At 39.2% G+C, this 21,225-nt stretch overlaps 1 protein-coding gene across 6 annotated transcripts in view; it reads right to left on the reverse strand.

Moving 5' to 3' along the window:
• The window catches only part of ZFAND4 (zinc finger AN1-type containing 4), an 81,633-nt gene extending 61,659 nt beyond the window's left edge, over positions 1-19,974 (reverse strand). For 3 of the 6 annotated variants that reach the window (XM_007176301.2, XM_007176299.2, XM_007176302.3), the window contains exons 1-2: positions 19,419-19,818; positions 5,556-5,856 (exon numbers count right to left, since the gene is read on the reverse strand). In XM_007176301.2, coding sequence (XP_007176363.1) covers positions 5,556-5,817 — 262 coding nt within the window. In that variant the 5' untranslated portion in view covers positions 5,818-5,856; positions 19,419-19,818. Of the gene's footprint in view, positions 1-5,555; positions 5,857-19,418; positions 19,819-19,871 lie in introns of those variants that run through there. The other 3 variants (XM_057531523.1, XM_007176300.3, XM_007176303.2) reach the window with 3 other exon arrangements.
• Positions 19,975-21,225: the final 1,251 nt, after the last annotated feature.

Below are 21,225 nucleotides of genomic sequence, written 5' to 3' on the forward strand. Positions count from 1 at the left end.
ACAACTCAGCAATTCCACTCCTAGGTATTGACCCAGGTGAAATGAAAACTAATGCACCCATAAAAAACTGCACATGAAAGTTAAAATGGCTTTATTCAAAATCACCAAAAACTGAAATGTCCCTCAACTTGGGAATGAATAAGTGTAGTATATCCATACAATGGAAAACTACTCAACCATAGACAGAATGAACTATTGATATATGGAACAATATGAATAAATCTCAAATGCATGTGTATTACATATAAGCAAAAGGAAGGTCAATAAAGCTGGGGAAAAAAGAAGTAAAGGGATGGAAAAAGATATGCCTTTGATGGGCTCACTCATCAGCAGACTGAGTATGGCAAGGAAAGAATCAGTGAACTGAAAGAAATGTCAACAGGAACTTCTCAAATCAAAATGTAAAGAGAAAAAAGAATTTAAAAAAAACGGAACATCAAAGAACTATGGAAATTTTTCAAAAGGTGTAACTGGAATACTAGAAGAAAGAGAAAATTGGAACAGAAGAAATAGTTTAAGTAATAATGACCCAGAATTTTCCAAAATTAATGAGATACACCAAAGCACAGATTGGGAAGCTCAGAGAACACCAAATAGGATAAAAATTTTAAAATCTACACCTAGGCATGTTATATCAAACTGCAGAAAAGCAAAGACAAAGAGAAAATCTTCAAAGAAGACAGAGGAAAAACCATATGGATAATAATTACAGGAACCTTCTTATCCAAAATCCTATAAGCAAGAAGAGAGTGGAGTAAAATATTTAAAGTGTTGAAAGAAAAAGACCACCAACCTAGAATTCTGTACCCTATGACATTATCCTTCAAAAGTGAAGGAGAAATAGTTTCTCAGATAAACAAAATTTGAGATAATTTGTTGCTAGTACAACTGCCTTGCAAAGAAATGAAGTTCTTCAGAGAAAAGGAAAATGATATAGATCTACATAAAGAAAGAGGATTAAAGAAGGAACAAAGAATAAGGGCAATGAGTAGAAAATAGAAACAAATATGGTAGTTATTAATTCAACTATATCAGTAATCATTTTAAGCATCAATTGCCTCAATAAACCAATTAAAAGACAGAGATTGTCAGAGTGGATCAATAAACAAGACCCAACTATATGTTGTCTATAAGAAATCCACTTTAAATATAAAGATATAGGGGCTTCCCTCGTGGCGCAGTGGTTGAAAGTCTGCCTGCCAATGCAGGGCACACGGGTTCGAGCCCTGGTCTGGGAAGATCCCACATGCCGCGGAGCAACTAAGCCCGTGAGCCACAATTACTGAGCCTGCGCGTCTGGAGCCTGTGTTCCGCAACGGGAGAGGTCGCGACAGTGAGAGGCCCGCGCACCGCGATGAAGAGTGGCCCCCGCTCTCCGCAACTGGAGAAAGCCCTCGCACAGAAACGAAGATCCAACACAGCCAAAAATAAATAAATAAATAAATAAATTTATAAAAAAAAATATATATATAAAGATATATATAGATTAAAAGTAGAGGGATATATATATGTCCATGCCACTCTCTCACTTTGTCCCAGCTTACCCTTCCCCCTCCCCATGTCCTCAAGTCTATTCTCTAGTAGGTCTGCGCCTTTATTCCCATCCTGTCCCTAGGTTCTTCATGACCTTTTTTTTTTTTTGGATTCCATATATATGTGTTAGCATACAGTATTTGTTTTTCTCTTTCTGACTTACTTCACTCTGTATGACAGACTCTAGGTCCATCCACCTCACTACAAATAACTCAATTTCGTTTCTTTTTATGGCTGAGTAATATTCCATTGTATATATGTGCCACATCGGACATATACACACTACCAAATGTAAAACCGATAGCTAGTGGGAAGCAGCCACATAGCACAGGGAGATCAGCTCAGTGCTTTGTGACCACCTAGAGGGGTGGGATAGGGAGGGTGGGAGGGAGGGAGACGCAAGAGGGAAGAGATATGGGGATATATGTATAGCTGATTCACTTTGTTATAAAGCAGAAACTAACACACCAATGTAAAGCAATTATACTGCAATAAAGATGTTAAAAAAATAAAATAAAATAAAATAAAATAAATAAATAGTAATATAGCTGGATGTAAAAAAAAAAGTACAGGGATGGATACAATTTTATTTGTCAATTATACCTCAATAAAGCTGGGGGGAAAAGAAGTAAAGGGATGGAAAAAGATATATTATGCTAACGCTAATCAAAAAAAAAAAGCTAGAGTAGCTATATTAATTGCAGACAGAACAGGCTACAGAGCAAGGAAAAATATCCGAGATAAAGAGGGGCATTACATAGTGATAAAGGGGTCAGTTCTCCAAGACGACATAATCCTTAATATGTATGGACACAATCAGCTATCAAAACTTATAAATTGTATTACAATAAGTAAGACAGTATAATTTTGGCATAGGGGGACACATCAGGTGATTAAGAGTTGTGTGCATATTAAAATGTAATACATGACAGTTAGGAAATTACTTTAGTGAGAAAAGACTAGACTAATTCAATAAGTGGTATTTAGATAGCCAATTACTTATAAAGTGAAAAAAATGGATCCCTAGTTGATACTGTATCAGGCAAAGTAAAGTAGGTTATATTGAACTTACCCCAAACCATCCCCAAAACATCAATGGCTTAAGACAAAGATTTATTTTTTGCTCAAGTTACATGTCTACTGCATGTCAGGAGGGCTCTGCTCACTATAGTCGCTCAGGGACTCAGGCTGATGGAGACTTCCATTCATAGCTCACTGGCCAGAACTATTAACATGGTCCCACCTACTCATAAAGTTGGCCAGGGAAACAATCCTATCCCATATACGGAAGAGAAATCTTTATTAGGGAGCAGTAATGCCAATGATTTGATGGCAAGTCCAGGGAATCCACTGCCCACGGCAATAAAAAACCAGCTGACAATAATCCCTTACATTTCTTGGCACATTTTTTCTTTCCAAATCCCTATCCTCTGAGTACCATGTACTCTTCTTTGCAGACCACTACTGTAGGTAATGATAAGTTCCAAAGAATTTTCCTTCTCTGGAAACTCAAGAGAACTAAATTACATCTCCTCCCAAGGGCATAGCTCTTATATCCTTTGGTACATGTTGCACTATCTCCACAGACTAACCATTTTCCCCTGATAAAGAGCACAGATGCTCTGCTAAATGCTTTTCATTGAATTCATTTAATCCTGAGGACAACTCTGAACTAGGTACTATTATTAGTCCCATTTTAAATTAGCACAACTGAGGTAAAGAGAGGTTAAGTAATTTACTCAGTTGGTAATCTGAAATCAGGCAGTCTGGCTTCAGTTGCTCCTGTCCCTTCAAGGCCCATTTAAAGTCCCCTTGTAGGTACTACAGCCTCATCATTCCTAATCCAGCACATTCCTTCAACCCTTTCTCTGCAGTCCCCTCCACCTACCCTCCTGTCTCCTACTATGCTCTAGTTCCCAGCTTCCCAAAAGTTGCCCAAAAGGAAAAGCAGTCTGGCAGAGCAACCATTTCCCTGAAAGATTAAACTGAACAGTGTCACCTCTGCCTTCCTATCCTACCTATTCCATATCCTTTTATCTTGGAGAGTCTTACCCACCATGTTATCCTCAAATGTCATCCTGGGTAGAAATAGAAATATCACCTAGAAAAGGATTAAAATTAATTTTACATGAAGGATGCCCTCTTAAAGCCTCCTGAAGAACAGAGTGACTATCCCTGCCCACAGGCTGCAAGAAGTTACAAAAGTTTAGGAACAGGAGGGAAAGAAGGGGTGAGGGCTAGAAGGATGGGGAATGGGAACAGGAATTAAGATCTACTGACCACTAGTGGTAAGTGCTATGGACTGAACTGTATCCCACCAAAATTTATATCTTGAAGTCCTAACCCTCAAAGTGATGGTATTTGGAGATGGGGCCTTTGGGAGATAATTAGGTTTAGATGAGGTCATGAGGGTGAGGCCCTTATGGTTGGATCCAAGCCCTTATAAGAAGAGATGCCCATGTGAGGACACAGTGAAAACAAACCTGTCTACAAGTCAGGAAGGAAGCCTCACCAGAACCTGATCATGCTGGTACCCTGATCTCAGAGTTTCAGCCTCTGGAACTGTGAGAAAATAAATTTCTGTTGTTTAAGCCTCCCAGTCTATGGTATTTTGTTGTGACAGCCCAAGCAGACAAAGACTGTAGAGATTTTACATATTACCTCATTTAATCTCCCAATAAGTATATTCGTTTTATAAATATCTAAACTAGGTTTCAACTGTCTAATAACTACAAAGTCATTGCTTTTACCCTATGTCTCCTCCTACAGAGGACAAGTAGCCTATATCTTGGCTCTGGTCCAACTCTGTCAGTAAATATTTCCCTTGGATGAGTCCCTAATCTTTCCTAAGCCCAAATCTACTCTTCTGCCATTAAGAGAACTAAACAGGATGCCCTCTAGAGTGCTTCTGCTGCACAGAGATTATTCAAAATGCATGAAAGCAGGAAAAAATGCAGAGATTACTTAGAACACAAGAGGGTTTTTTAAAAATCTTACTGCTCCTAAAAAGATATCATTACACCATCATATAAATAAAAAAGCAGGAAAAGTCAAAATAAACTATTCTGACTCTGTATCTCACCAAATCATTTGGGGAGAGAAAAGCTTCGTGTGCCATTAATGGATGTATTGATGTGGTCATTGGACTGAGCTGGTCACTAACTTCAACAGAACTTAGTTACTAGAGGAATATCAAATATTCAGAAGCTCAGATACTAGGATCCTTGACTTTACAAAGATAAAAAATTCCAATCCTCCTCATCCTTCTAAAATTCTGAACTTAAACTGAGATGGAGGGCATGCTAGTTTCTACCTTTATATTACAAGCAAGTTCCAGCTGGCTCAAAAAGCAAAGATCCATTTAGTGTTATATGGAAAATTTTCTAGTCTTTACTGGATTTTAACAACTATAAATGGCAAATACCACTTATTTCAGAAATCTGCCAAGTACAAAGAAAAAGACTAATTTTAACACAAAGTAATTTATAACACTTTTCACAAATACACCCAACCATAAAAGAGACATTATACAATATTCAGTATCCCTGCTATACTGAGGAAACTTCAAATCTATGTAAATGTAAACCAAAAACTCTTCCCAGAAAATCTCCACATTAAAAAAAGAAAAAGTATTCACAAAGCACTCTAAAAAAGTAAACAGGGTCAATAAAAGGGAATTCAATTATCACTGTAAGGTAGTTATTGCAGAATCTTCACATCATAATAACCTGTTGAAAAACTATTTAAAAATATTATTTCACACCATTAACATAATGCCAGGGATTTGCTTTGATTCAAAAGAATCTGGTAGAAAGGGAGCAGAGTGGGGGAAATGCAGGAATGGAAAAAAGACAGTTCATGAATTGATAACTGTTGAAGCTGAGTAGGGCGTATATAAGGATTCATTCTCCATTTCTTTCTAATTCCATGTATGTTTGATATTTCTCCATAAGAAAAGCTAAAAAGTTATTATACACTCTTGAAGAACAAATTTAATCCTACAAAACAAGAAAGACTAGTACCTTCCAATCTTCGAATTTTTGCTTTCACGGAAATAACAGCTTCAAAGCGTGAAACTCTCAGCTCAAAACATGTTCCAGTCAGTGTTTCAATGAAGAGCTCCATGGTATCATAGAAAGGAAGTCTGTAGTAAAATGGTCCCGCATTATCTTCATTGAAGAATGGAGGATCTTTTCTGTTATCCATTACTTTGACTTTTCTAATTCCTCTGGAATATGTTGTAGGCAACTGTATTCCAGTTCTAACGAAATCAGCTTTGAACATTGGTAATACATATCATTGTTCATGTTTTGAGTTTTGTACCTAAAAAACAAGAATAATGTTTTTTTAACAAGCCTATGTGAAAGTCTCATTCCTCCACAAAGATTTTCTCAACTCTGGCCCATATCAGCCTTCCAGAGAGCCTGGAATTCATTTTAGTGCTTACTATGTCTAATCCTGAACTTTACACAATTGTCTTTGAACTCACTCTCCCAATTAGAGTGTAAGATTATTAAGAACAGGTATATTTGCTACACTTTATCTTACTAGAGCTCAGCAGTTACTTACACTACATGCTCAACAAATGTTTTGTTGTTAATGATATTTGAACCAATGAACTCAACATGTAGGTATGTATTTGCAAGACTTTGAATAAGTTATGCACATCCTTTCCTAAAACACATAAGTTACATTTTATAACCCATACAAAGTATAATGTTATAGCCATTGTACATCTGAATCACACTGAATAAAAGGAATAGTAACCATCTTAAAAGTAGGATTCACTAAATAATCAATAAGCATTTGGGTTTCCAGAGGTTATCCACCAGTATAGCACTGAGATGAGGTTAATACTGGTAACAGACATTAGACATAATCTCTACACACAAATATACAATGGCTAATGAATATGAGAGGCAAACACAACCAACAGAAATACTAAAATAAATTACAAGTGTATAATTAGGAGAATAGGAATAATCAAGTTGATAAATTGCTATTAATCAGTGAAAACTTTGAAAAGGTGTGGTGGGGGGCTTGAACTTAAACTAAAAGGACAAATGATACATATTCTTTCTGGAGAAGTAGGTAAATCTTTTCAATACCTTTATGGCGATATAATTTATATATCATAAAACTCACCCATTTAAAGCCTAAAATTTACTGGGTTTTAGTATGGTTACAAAATTGTACAACCATCACCATAATCATTTTTAGAACATTTTCATCAACCCTAAAAGGAACCTCTTATTCTTTAGACACACTTCTAAATTCTGTCTCTCTCAGCCCTAGGCAATCACTAATCTACTTTCTGTCTTTATAATTTTGCCTATTCTGGACATTTCACATAAATAGAATCATATAATATGTAAACTTTTGTGACCGGCTTCTTTCACTTAGCATAATGTTTTCAAAGTTCATCCATGTTCTAGGATGTATCAGTATTTCATTCTTTTTTATTTCTGAATAATAGTCCATTATAAGGATGTACCACATGTTAACTTATCCAGCCATCAGTTGATGGGCATTCTGGGTTGTTTCCAATTTTTGCCTATTATGAATAATGCTATAAGAACACTCAATTACAAGTCTGTGATACACATGTTTTCCTTTCTCTTCCATATATATCTAGAAGTGGAACTGATGGGTTGTGTGGTAACCCTGTGTTTAGCAATTTGTGGGACTACCAAACTGTTTTCAAAAGTGGTCTGAACCATTTTACATTCCCACCAACAATGAACAAGGGTTTGGATTTCTTCACATCCTTGCCAATACATTTTATTGTCTTTTGATTAAAGTCATCGTAGTGTGTATGAAGTAGTGTCTCACTGTGGTTGTGATTTGCCTTAATGACTAATGATGTTAAGAATCTTTTTACGTGCTTAGTACCCATTTGCACATATTCTTTACAGAAATGTCTATTCAGAAAGTCCATTCAGATTCTGTCCATTGAGTTATTTTTGTCTAACACTTTCCAGATACAAGCTGTTTAACGGATATATGATTCACAAATATTTTCTCCAATTTTGTGGGTTGTCTTTTAACTTTCTTGATAGTTTCCTTTAAAGCACAAAAGTTTTAATTTTAATGAAGCCCAATCTGACTATTTTTCTTCTGTTGCTTATACTTTGGGTATCATATTTTAAAAGCTTTGCCTAATGCAAGGTAATAGCAATTGACCAGTACATATTTTTCTAAGAATTATATAGTGTAGCCCTTACATTTAGGTCTATAGTCTATTTTGAATTTATTTTTGTGGTGGTTGTACAATAGGGGTACAGCTCTATTCTTTTGCAGACAAATAACCAGTTGTCTCAGCACCATTTGTTAGAAAGACTATTCTAAATCCATTGAATTGTCTTAGCACCCTTGTTGAAAACCAGCTGACCACAACCTCAATTCTGTTCCATTGATCTATATGTCTATCCTTACGCCAGTAGCACACTGTCTTTGTAGCTTTGTAGTAAGTTTTGAGATCAGGAAGTGTGAGTCTTCTAACTTGTTCTTCTCTTTCAAGATCATTGGCTATTCTGGGTCCTTTGAATTTCCATAGGAATTATAGGATCAGCTTGTGTATTTTGCAGAAACACCAGTTGGGATTTTGATAAGGACTGTGTTCAGTCTACAGATTAATTTGGATAGTATTACCATCTTGACAATATTAAGTCTTATAATCCATCAACATGCAATATCTTTCAGTTTATTTATAACTTCTTTAATTGCTTTCAACAATGTTCTATAGTTTTCAGATTATACGTTTTGTATTTTAAAAACGTATTTCTAAGAATTTTGTTATTTTTGATGTCACTATCAATGAAATTGTTCTTAGTTTCATTGTCAGATTGCTCATTGCTAGTGTATAAAAATACAATTGATTTTAATATATTGGTCTTGTGCACTGCAACCTTGCTGAACTCAGTAGTTCTAGTATTTTTCTAAGTGGATTCCTTAGGATTTTCTACATACAAGATAATGTCACTACAAACAGAAATTTTAACTTCTTCCTTTCCAATCTAGATGATCTTTATTTCCTTTTCTTACCTAATTGCCCTGCCTGGAATCTCCAATACAGGTTGAATAGCAGTGGTGAGAGCAAACATTCTTGTCTTTTTCCTGTTGTAGGGAAAATCATTCAGCCTTTCACCATGAGGTATGATTTTAGCTGTGGGGTTTTCATAGGTAATCTTTATCAGATGGAGAACGTTCCCTTCCATTCCTACTTTGTTTACGTGTCAGTTGTCTTTTTTAAATCACAGTGTTAGATTTTGTCAAATACTTTTCTTTAGTGTCTCAGATGATCGTGTGGTTTTTGTCTCATATTCTATTAATATGGTGTATTACACTGACTGCTTTTTGATATATTGAACCAACCTTGCATCACTGGGATAAATCCATTTGTATATGGTCTGTAATCATTTATATATGTTACTAGATTTAGTTTGTTAGTATTTTTTGAAGATTTTTGTGTCTATATCCGTAAAAGTTATTGATCTAGTTTTCTTTCCATGTTTTTGTCTGGTTTGATATCAAGGTAATACTGCCCTCATAAAATAAGTTGAGAAGTATTCCCTAAAGGTAGATAGACTCTTGAATGTATTTCAGAATGGGTAAAGCCTCAGAGTGGGGGAAGAATATCTGTAAGACTAGGTGAACAGAATGTGAACAATAGAGCAGTGCAGGAATGAAGAAGAAAAATGGGTGATAAATTTTTTACTTTTTTTTTGCCAAAGGATATATCACTGAAGTCACTACAATTTTCATAACAATGTGATTAAGGAGAAGTTATTTTTTAAAACTTGTGGTTTGATTAATAACCTACATCTCCATTCTATAGACATGATTTTCACAGGCATCTAAAATCTGGATACTGGGGCTTCCCTGGTGGCACAGTGGTTGGGAATCTGCCTGCCAATGCAGGGGACGCGGGTTCGAGCCCTGGTCTGGGAGGATCCCGCGAGCCGCGGAGCGACTGGGCCCGTGAGCCACAACTGCTGAGCCTGCGTGTCTGGAGCCTGTGCTCTGCAACAAGAGAGGCCATGACGGTGAGAGGCCCATGCACCGCGATGAGGAGTGGCCCCCGCTCGCCGCAACTGGAGAAAGCCCTCGCACAGAAACGAAGACCCAACACAGCCAAAAAAAAATAAAAAATAAAAAATAAATTAAAATCTGGATACTAGGGACTTCCCTGGTGGTCCAGTGGTTAAGAATCCGCCTTCCAGGGGACTTCCCTGGTGGCGTAGTGGTTAAGAATCCACCTGCCAATGCAGGGGACACGGGTTCGAGCCCTGGTCCGGGAAGATCCCACATGCTGTGGAGCAACTAAGCCCGTGCGCCACAACTACGGAGCCTGCGCTTTAGAGCCCATGAGCCACAACTACTGAACCCACGTGCCACAACTACTGAAGCCCACACGCCTAGAGCCCGTGCTCCACAGCAAGAGAAGCCACCAGAGTGAGAAGCCTGTGCACCGCAACGAAGAGTAGCCCCCACTCGCCGCAACTAGAGAAAGCCTGCGCACAGCAACAAAGACCCAACTCAGCCAAAAATAAATAAATAAATAAATAAATTTATTAAAAAAAAAAAAAAAGAATCCACCTTCCAATGCAGGGGACACCGGTTTAATCCCTGGTCGGGGAACTAAGATCCCACATACCACGGGGCAACTAAGCCCACATGCTCTAGAGCCCGCGTGCCACAACTAGAGAGCCCATGTGCCGCAACTACTGAGCCCACACACTCTGGAGCCCACACGCCACAACTAGAGAGAAGCCTACACGCCACAACAAAGAGCTCACGTGCCACAACCCAGACCTGATGCAGCCACATAAATAAATAAATAAACATTTAAAAACAAAAAAGGTACTTGCCTGGTGGTCCAGTGGTAAAGAATCTGCCTTACAAAGCAGGGGACGTGGGTTCAAACCCTGGTCAGGGAACTAAGATCCCACATGCCATGGGGCAACTAAGCCGGCACACCACAACTACTGAGCTCACGCACCTCAACTACAGCCCACGTGCCGCAAACTACAGAGCCTACGTACCCTGGAGCCTGCACACCACAACCGGAGAAGAGAAAACCTGCATGCCACAAGTAGAGAGAAGCCCGCGCACCACAACAAAAGATCCCACATGCCTCAACGAAGATCCCAAGTGCCACAACTAAGACCCGATGCAGCCAAAAATAAACAAAATAAATAAATAATAAATAAATCTTTAAAATAAATAAAACTCAAGTAAAATCTGGATACAAGACAGACACCTGAAATCCAACACGTCCAAAACTAATCATCTTTCCTACAAACCTCCTTCTTGTCCTACAGTCTCCATCTTGGTAAAGGGTACCACCGTTAACCTAGTCACTTAAGCCAGAAAGCTAGGAATCATTTTAGATTTTTCCTGCAGCCTCAAGGTATCTAGAAGTGACCAATCCTAACAGCACAACTTAACATTTCTATAATCTGTGACCTTCTCCAGCCACACTGATTAGGACTTAGTTCAGGTCTTCATTAGCTCTTAACTGAGCAACTTTGATAGCCTAGCTATAATCCTTGACTCCTGCCCTTCACTCTTCTGATCCATTCTCTAGGATGTCAACAGTTATCTTTTTTAAAAAAAGAAAGTTTAATAAAAACTGGATTAGGGTATCACATCATATAGTTCAGAAATTACTTTACTCTTAATTATCTATAGATAATAGGCGGAAATGTCACTCAAAGTTCTAAAATTTTTTAATATTTGACTTTAGAATGCACTGTGGTGAAACCATCAATTCGGACTGAATGAGGGAAATGAATCTAAGTTAGCCTAAAGCCTGAATTTTTTTTCCTTTTAAATAAACTATTATTTAGAGCAGTTTTAAGTTCGCCGCAAAATTAGGCAGAAGGACAGAGAGTTCCCACACACTCCCTGCCCCCACACATGCACAGCCTCTCCCACCATCAACAACCTACACCAGAGTGGTATATTTGTTACAACAGATTGACACATCATTATCACTCAAAGGCCATAGTTCACGTTAGGGTTCATTCTTGGTGTTGCAAATTCTTTTGATTTCCACAAATGTATAGTAATGTACCCATCATTATAGTATCACACAGAATAGTTTATGAGTAAAGCCACTATAAACATCCATGTGCAGGTTTTTGTGTGGACGTATAAGTTTTCAACTTACCGGGGTAAACACCAATGAGTACAGCTGCTAGATCTTACAGTAAGAGTATGTTTAGTTTTGTAAGAAACTGCCAAAGTGTCTTCAAAAGTGGCAGTTCTATTTTGCATTCCCACCAGCAATGAATAAGAGCTCCTACTGCTCCACATCCTCACCAGCATTTGATGTTGTCAGTGTTCTGGATTTTGGCTATCCTAATAGGCATATAATAGTATCTCATTGTTTTAATTTGCATTTCCCTAATGACATATGATGTGGAGCACAGTTATCTTTTTAAAATGTAGAACTGATCATGTTATTTCTTAGCTCAAGGCCTCACAATGGCTTCCCACTGTCTACAGAATTCAGACTCCTTAGAAAGGCTCCTAAGATCATGCATCTCACCTTCCAGCCCTATTTTATTTATACACATACCTCATCCCATCCTGCAATATATCTGGTACTTCTATCCTCTAATCATTTGTGACTGCGGCTTCAAAAAACACTGGTCTCTATATCATTGCTCCTGCTTTCCTCTACTCACCGCCATTCCCACACTTGGCTACCTGACAAGCACCTATGATCTTTCAAGACTCAAGTCGAATAGAAACTATTCTACAAAGCCATTTACAATTCCTCCCATTCACACCCTGACCTCCATCATATATGGCACCCATTACAGTCAATTTCATTTTTTACATGACTTTCTTATTCTACTAAATTGTAAGCTTCTTAAGGGAAGGACAACTGATTTACCACCCCATCACCTAGCACAGTGTTTTGTACATATTGGTACTCATTAAAGGTTTGTTCAATGAAAGAGTAAATAAATATTCATCCTCTCAACTGATTTTTAGAGCAAACCTGTAATATAGGTAAGGTATTATCCCTGCTTTAGACATGAAGAAGTGTTTGGTTATGCTACAAAAGTTTGTTTGGAGAAATGTTGGTTTCCCATAGGAATCATTACTCACTCCAAACTAACTCCACCAATGTTTACGCAACTCATAACATACAGAGATTTCTGCTATGGTGAATTTTTATAACTCAATATAGTTAATAATATTAATTATGTTGAGTTATAAAAATTCACCATAGCTCAATATATAAAACTAATATATAAAATTCATCAATTAACTAGGGAGTATATTTAATATAATTAAGCATAATGAATATAATTAATTAAATAGGGAACCTGAATTGCATTGTGCAGACTGCTAATCTTCCTGAAGATATGGCACCACAGGAAGAAAAGCTATTGCTGGCAGCACAGCTTCTTTGAGTGCTGTTATACTTTTTATCAAAATAATGAGTAATAAATATGATAACACAAAGTAATATGCAAATAATACTGCTGGTGAATTAGAACAAAATATTTTACAGTTCGTATGGAAACACAAAAGACCCCGAATAGCCAAAGCAATCTTGAGAAAGGAAAATGAGGTTGGAGGAATCAGGCTCCCCGACTTCAAACTATACTACAAAGCTACAGTAATCAAGACAGTATGGTACTGGCACAAAAACAGAAATATAGATCAATGGTACAGGATAGAATGCCGAGAGATAAACCCACTCACATATGGTCACCAAATTCACGACAAAGGAGGTAAGAACATACAATGGAGAAAAGACAGCCTCTTTAATAAGTGGTGCTGGAAAAACTGGACAGCTACATGTAAAAGAATGAAATTAGAACACCACCTAACACCATACACAAAATTAAACTCCAAATGGATTAGAGACCTAAATGTAAGACCAGACACTATAAAACTCTTAGAGGAAAACATAGGAAAAATACTCTTTGACGTAAACCACAGCAAGATCTTTTTTGACCCACCTCCTAGAGTAACGGAAATAAAAACAAACAAATGGGACTTAATTAAACTTAAAAGCTTTTGCACAGCAAAGGAAACCATAAACAAGACAAAAAGACAACCCTCAGAATGAGAGAAAATATTTGCAAATGAAACAACAGACAAAGAATTAATCTCCAAAATATACAAACAACTCATGGAGCTCAATATCAAAAAAACAAACAATCCAATTAAAAGATGGGTGGAAGACCTAAATAGACATTTCACCAAGGAAGACATACAGACGGCCAAGAGGCACATGAAAAGATGCTCAATGTCACTAATTATTAGAGAAACACAAATCAAAACTACAATGACCTCATGCTGGTCAGAATGGCCATCATCAAAAAATCTAGAAACAATAAATGCTGGAAAGGGTGTGGTGAAAAGGGAACCCTCCCACACTGTTGGTGTGTACCCCGCATAGTGGTTGTATACACCATTATGGAAAACAGTATGGAGCTTCCTTAAAAAACTAAAAATAGAACTACCATATGACCCAGCAATCCCACTACTGGACATATACCCTGAGAAAACCATAATTCACAAAGACATGTACCACAATGTTCACTGCAGCACTACTTACAATAGCCAAGACATAGAACCAACCTAAATGTCCATCAACAGATGAATGGATAAAGAAGATGTAGCACATATATACAATGGAATATCATTCAGCCATAAAAGAAAAGTGAAACTGAGTTATTTGTAGTGAGGTGGATGGACTTAGAGTCTGTCATACAGAGTGAAGTAAATCAGAAAGAGAAAAACAAATACCATATGCTAACACATATATATGGAATCTAAAAAAAAAAAAAAAAAAAAATGGTACTGATGAACCTAGTTCCACGGCAGAAATAAAGATGTAGATATAGAGAATGGACTTGAGGACATGGGGTGGGAGGGGGAAGCTGGGGTGAAGTGAGAGTAGCATTGACATATATAGACTACCGAATGTAAAACAGCTAGTGGGAAGCAGCAGCATAGCACAGGGATATCAGCTCGGTGCTTTGCAATGACCTAGAGGGGTGGGATAGGGAGGGTGGGAGGGAGGCTCAAGAGGGAGGGGATGTGGGGACATATGTATGCATATGGCTGATTCACTTTGGTGTACAGCAGAAACTAACACAGTATTGTGAAGCAATTATACTCTGATAAAGATCTATTAAATAATAATAATAATAATGCTGGTGACAGTGGTAAAAAACCATTACTTTCAAATAAAAGCCAAATAAACGGCTGTATTGCTCAGGCTGTGTCTCTTATATCCTTAATACATTGACATGCCTGTAGGACTAATGACTGAACCTAACCCCTTTTCCTACCTCACTGAAATGACTGCTTTTATAATACAATTTTGGGTAATATGTGGATTCTTAAGAACATACTTATCATCCTATATCAAATAAGAATGTATTACAGAATTATCAGTGTCTGTTCCCCCAAAGCCAAGAGCACTCCTATCTACATAGTAAAAGATCTAGCAACAGAGGTCAGGGGTCAGGAATGCCAAACTGAATATTACAGAAATAAAGCCATGGGTGACCAGTGCCTGTCCAAGGAATTTAGAGATATAAGATATAAAGATCATTTTTTTCACCACAGTAGTCTTCCACAGCAATACTCCGAATATAATAAACAAATGGTGGGAGAAGGTAAAATAAAGACAGATTTGGAAGTCCTTCATCTGCAACAAGAATGTACACAGTAATTATGGGCTAAAAGAAAACTAGCAACCTAGAACAGCACTAATTGTACTGGAACACCACCACAAATTTGGGCCCTCATCAATGGAGTAATTTTCAAAATCCAAAAAGAAGCAAGATTGGTAACCAAATTCAAAACTGAAATATGTGCCTCTAGGAAATAATTATACTTCTCCTCAGTAGTAGAAATCACTGTAACAGAGGGCAAAGCAAGTCTAGGAAATCTAGTTAAGCCAGACTGGAGGACTAGATGATAGCAGAGGGGCAAACGGAAGCTCCAGTAGGCCAAAGACCTAGCCAGTACTAAGGGTGGGGTCCATGGACACCTTTTTTTTTTTTTTTAAACATATCACTTTACACTTGGATGAACTCACTGATGTGGAAAGTCTGAATCAGCCCTGGGCTTTTTTTTTTTTAAATAAATTTATTTATTTTATTTTATTTATTTTTGGCTGTGTTCGGTCTTCGTTGCTGCGCGCGGGTTTTTCTCTAGTTGCGGAAAGCTGGGGCTACTCTTCGTTGTGGTGCGCAGGCTTCTCATTGTGGTGGCTTCTCTTGTTGCGGAGCACGGGCTCTAGGCACACAGGCTTCAGTAGTTGTGGCTCACGGGCTCTAGAGTGCAGGCTTAGTAGCTGTGGCGCACAGGCTTAGTTGCCCCACGGCATGTGGGATCTTCCTGGACCAGGGCTTGAATCCGTGTCCCCTGCATTGGCAGGCAGATTCTTAACCACTGTGCCACCAAGGAAGCCCCATGGACACCTTCTGAAAGTTGTGTTATAGCATGCTTGACTGAGCAGATTATGGAACCCTATGATGTTGGTAAATGAGGGGCAATGGAGACTCAAAAACAGGATGGAAAATGATACAAGGACAGCTAAAAAATAGAAGAGGAAGAGGAAAGAAGAAGGCAGAGAAAAAAATACGTCCAGAATTTTTACCAATAATTTAAAAACCATGCTTAGCTATTAAGAGTAATGGAGTCAAAAGAATGAAAAGAATTGAGAACAGTCTCAGAGACCTCTGGGACAACATTAAACGCACCAACATTCGAATTATAGGGGTCCCAGAAGAAGAAGAGAAAAAGAAAGGCGCTGAGAAAATATTTGAAGAGATTATAGTTGAAAACTTCCCTAATATGGGAAAGGAATAGTAAGTCAAGTCCAGGAAGCACAGAGAGTCCCATACAGGATAAATCCAAGGAGAAACACACTAAGACACATATTAATCAAACTACAAAAATTAAATACAAAGAACAAATATTAAAAGCAGCAAGGGAAAAACAACAAATAACATACAAGGGAATCCCCATAAGGTTAACAGCTGATCTTTCAGCAGAAACTCTGCAAGCCAGAAGGGAGTGGCAAGACATATTTAAAGTGATGAAAGGGAAAAACCTACAACCAAGATTACTCTACCCAGCAAGGATCTCATTCAGATCCGACAGAGAAATTAAAACCTTTTCAGACAAGCAAAAGCTAAGAGAATTCAGCACCACCAAACCAGCTTTACAACAAATGCTAAAGAAACTTCTCTAGGAAGGAAACACAAGAGAAGGAAAAGACCCACAATAACAAACCCAAAACAATTAAGAAAATGGTAAGAGTAACATCATATCGATAATTACCTTAAATGTAAATGGATTAAATGCTCCCACCAAAAGACATAGACTGGCTGAATGTATACAAAAACAAGACCCATATATATGCTGTCTACAAGTGACCCACTTCAGACCTAGGGACACATACAGACTGAAAGTGAGGGGATGGAAAAAGATATTCCATGCAAATGGAAATCAAAAGAAAGCTGGAGTAGCAATTCTCATATCAGACAAAATAGACTTTAAAATAAAGACTATTACAAGAGACAAAGAAGGACACTGCATAATGATCAAGGGATCAATCCAAGAAGAAGATATAACAATTGTAAATATTTATGCACCCAACATAGGAGCACCTCAATATATAAGGCAAATGCCAACAGCCATAAAAGGGGAAATCGACAGTAACACAATCATAGTAGGGGACTTTAACACCCCACTTTTACCAGTGGACAGATCAACCAAAATGAAAATAAATAAGGAAACACAAGCTTTAAATGCTACATTATACAAGATAGACTTAATTGATATTTATAGGACATTCCATCCAAAAACAACAGATTACACTTTCTTCTCAAGTGCTCATGGAACATTCTCCAGAAAAGACTCATATCTTGGGTCACAAATCAAGCCTTGGTAAATTTAAGAAAATTGAAATCGTATCAAGTATCTTTTCTGACCACAATGTTATAAGACTAGATATCTACTACAGGAAAAAGAACTGTAAAAAATACAAACACATGGAGGCTAAACAATACACTATTAAATAACCAAGAGATCACTGAAGAACACCATACACAAAAATAAACTCAAAATGTATTAAAGACCTAAATGTAAGACTAGACACTATAAAACTCTTAGAGGAAAACATAGGCAGAACACTCTATGACATAAATCACAGCAAGATCCTTTTTGACCCACCTCCTAGAGAAATGGGAATAAAAACAAAAATAAACATATGGGACCTAATGAAACTTAAAAGCTTTTGCACAGCAAAGGAAAACATAAGTCGAAAAGACAGCCCTCAGAATAGGAGAAAATATTTGCAAATGAAGCAACTGACAAAGGATTAATCTCCAAAATTTACAAGCAGCTCATACAGCTCAATATAAAAAAAAAAAACCCAATCCAAAAATGGGCAGAAGACCTAAGTAGACATTTCTCCAAAGAAGATATACAGATAGCCAACAAACACATGAAAGGATGCTCAACATCACTAATCATTAGAGAAATGCAAATCAAAACTCCAATGAGGTATCACCTCACACCAGTCAGAATGGCCACCATCAAAAAATCTACAAACAATAAATGCTGGAGAGGGTGTGGAGAAAAGGGAACCCTCTTGCACTGTTGGTGGGAATGTAAATTGATACAGCCACTATGGAGAACAGTATGGAGGTTCCTTAAAAAACTAAAAATAGAACTCCCATACAACCCAGCAATCCCACTACTGGGCATATACCCTGAGAAAACCATAATTCAAAAAGAGTCATGTACCACAATGTTCATTGCAGCTCTGTTTACAATAGCCAGGACATGGAAGCAACCTAAGTGTCCATCAAGAGATGAACGGATAAAGAAGATGTGGCACATATATGCAATGGAATATTACTCAGCCATAAAAAGAAACGATATTGAGTTATCTGCTGTGAGGTGCATGGACCTAGAGACTGTCATACAGAGTAAGTCAGAAAGAAAAACAAATACTGTATGTTAAACATATATATGGAATTTTTTTTAAAAAGTTCTGAAGAACCTAGGGGCAGGACAGGAATAAAGACGCAGACGTAGAGAATGGACTTGAGGACATGGAGAGGGGGAAGGGGAAGCTGGGACGAAGTGAGAGACTGGCATGGACATATATACACTACCAAATGTAAAATAGATAGCTAGTGGGAAGCAGCCGCATAGCACAGGGAGATCAGCTCGGTGCTTTGTGACCACCTAGAGGAGTGGGATAGGGAGGGTGGGAGGGAGACGCAAGAGGGAGGGTATATGGGGATATATGTATATGTATAGCTGATTCACTTTGTTACAAAGCAGAAACTAACGCACCATTGTAAAGCAATTATACTCCAATAAAGATGTTAAAAAAAAAAAGATCATGGGAAAAAAAGAGTAATGGCATCAAAAAACGTTTCTAAATCAATTTCCAAAACATTTCTCTCCTTCCTTCTGAAAAAGTTCTTAAAACACAACCATCAAAGATGAAAGGGAAGTTAAAGACAGGTAATACGATAACAGTGCTGAATAACTAATTTCAGCAACTCGGAATCAGCTTTATCCTCTGTTCTAAAGAACAGCCAATTCCCTGGAATCAGAGCATTTCTTTTAAACTCTTCCTCCGACATAAAGGGAGCCAGCATGTTATGCAGTCCTTAAAAATACCGACTCTTAATGAACCGTTTTTACTAAAGCCTGGAAATATACCTAAGTTTTAAATACAAGCTTCAGAATTATATCCACCACATCATGTACCCTAAACTCTGAAATCAATTTCCTAGCGGGACTGTGAAATCCTTCGGAGCCAACGCCTCCTCCAGCCTTCAGTGTTAGACACTTGAAGAGAACGGAGTCACCTGCGCAGCCCGTGCTCCTCCAGGATAAACTCCGGCTACCCAGACGCACGGGCCAGATCAGAAGGGCAGCGGTCAGGCTCCGCGTCAGAATCCGCGACTCGGAGGGCAGCACCTGTCGGGCGGGGCGGGGCACCCCGCGTCGCGCTCGCGGAGGGACGGAAAGTGGAGGCTGTCTCCTCCGCGAAGGCGGCCCGCCGCGCCGGTATCGGGGCAGCGGCGGCGACGGAGGGGGCGCGGCCAGGAGGCCAGCGACGGCAGCGCGGCCCGGCTCAGCGGCCCGCGGCCCTGGGCGCCCTCCCCATCCGGCCCGTTTGCCCTCACCGGCTGTCGTCCACTACCTCGCCCGCCGGCAGGCCCGTAAGGAGGTACGGCTCCGCGAGCGACGCCGCGGCAGGCACCGAAGAGCAATGCTCAGTGGTCCCCGCGCCCCCGCCCCTTTGTGACACCGCGTACCAATCGCTCTCCGGTGCTCGCGTCGCCCTCCAATCAGCGGGGACGGGGGCGGGACCTGTCCGCCGGACGCCTGCGGTTGCTCGGGAGCTGGGGCTTCTTTTGCGTTCGGTGGTGGTTGGTGGTTAGGAGGGGCCCGGATGTTAATCCTGTATTACTAACAGTGGCCTGCTGACTAGGGCCGAAGCGGGCGGGCTGGAGCCCAGTCGCACAGGCTTCTGGGAACGGTGGGGTTGGCCTGTGGCCGAAGGAGAGTATAGACAGCACCCTCCCTGAGACCAACCTAAGGCGCTCTTAGAGGTGCCCGACGTGCTGGGGGGATAGTCCCCGTCGATGGCCTTTCCAGAGCCTGTGCACTTCTAGTGCGGTCCAGGCCGGCCTGCCTTAAACAAATCACTCTTCCTGCGCTTTACCGACCCCTAACGTTTCTGGTCTCACGTACCTCATCTGAAACATGGGGACATTGCCATGCCTGGTTGAAAGCAAGGGCGAAAGCAAGCAAGCTCTGTAGATCTTATCCATTTATTCCTCATCCAATTTACTGAGAATTGTAGAGTTGAAATTGAGTGGGTACCTTGGGTTGTCAAATCGCAGCGTCGGCTATGCCCAGCCACCCTTTTTTTTTTCTTCTCCAGCTCTAATTCCCAAGCTGTTGAGCTCAGGTGCACACCATAACAGACAACACAAACCTTCCAGCCTGACATGGGCCCCCACTGCTTCTTTTTATCTTCATTTCCTGTAGGTATTCTAAGTCCAAGGCTTACGGATTTTCCAGCCCTCCTGGCCTACTATTTTACTAGGTGGATTCCTCAACTGACAATAAACAGTAATCTCCCTCTCACTGCAGCTTCACTTATCATCTTGTGACTCGGAGGAACCAGTCTAAAATGAACCCCAATGCCTAATCTCCATTGCCTGTCCTTTCTTACTTTCCTCTGAGACCCCACCCACCAAATTATCTCCATAATTCAACAAACCATTGAGTATACACTGAGGTATATGATAAGGGACTGTGCTTTCACTCATCTTCAGGCTCTCTTGCCACTGGTTCCTTCTTAAACTCTAATACTGAGTTGACTGGAGCCCCGTGAGGACAGAGATATGATTATTATCTTTGTATACTAAATTCTTAAATGAGTGCCTGTGATGAAATGAATCTTACTGAAGCAAAACCTTAGTTTCTAAAACCTGCCACCCCTCTCAGTCAGGGAGAACTGAGAGAAGGAACTTTGGAGTCAGGTGGATGAGCTTATTAAAGCCTTGGGTTCCAACACTGGAAGCTCTGCTACCTTGGCGAGTTCATTCATTCTCACCATCATCATCTACCACGTTTCAAGTGCTTCAAGTGCCAGATAGT

Source organism: Balaenoptera acutorostrata, chromosome 16 (assembly GCF_949987535.1).
Source record: "Balaenoptera acutorostrata chromosome 16, mBalAcu1.1, whole genome shotgun sequence".
Taxonomy (NCBI): Eukaryota; Metazoa; Chordata; class Mammalia; order Artiodactyla; family Balaenopteridae; genus Balaenoptera; species Balaenoptera acutorostrata.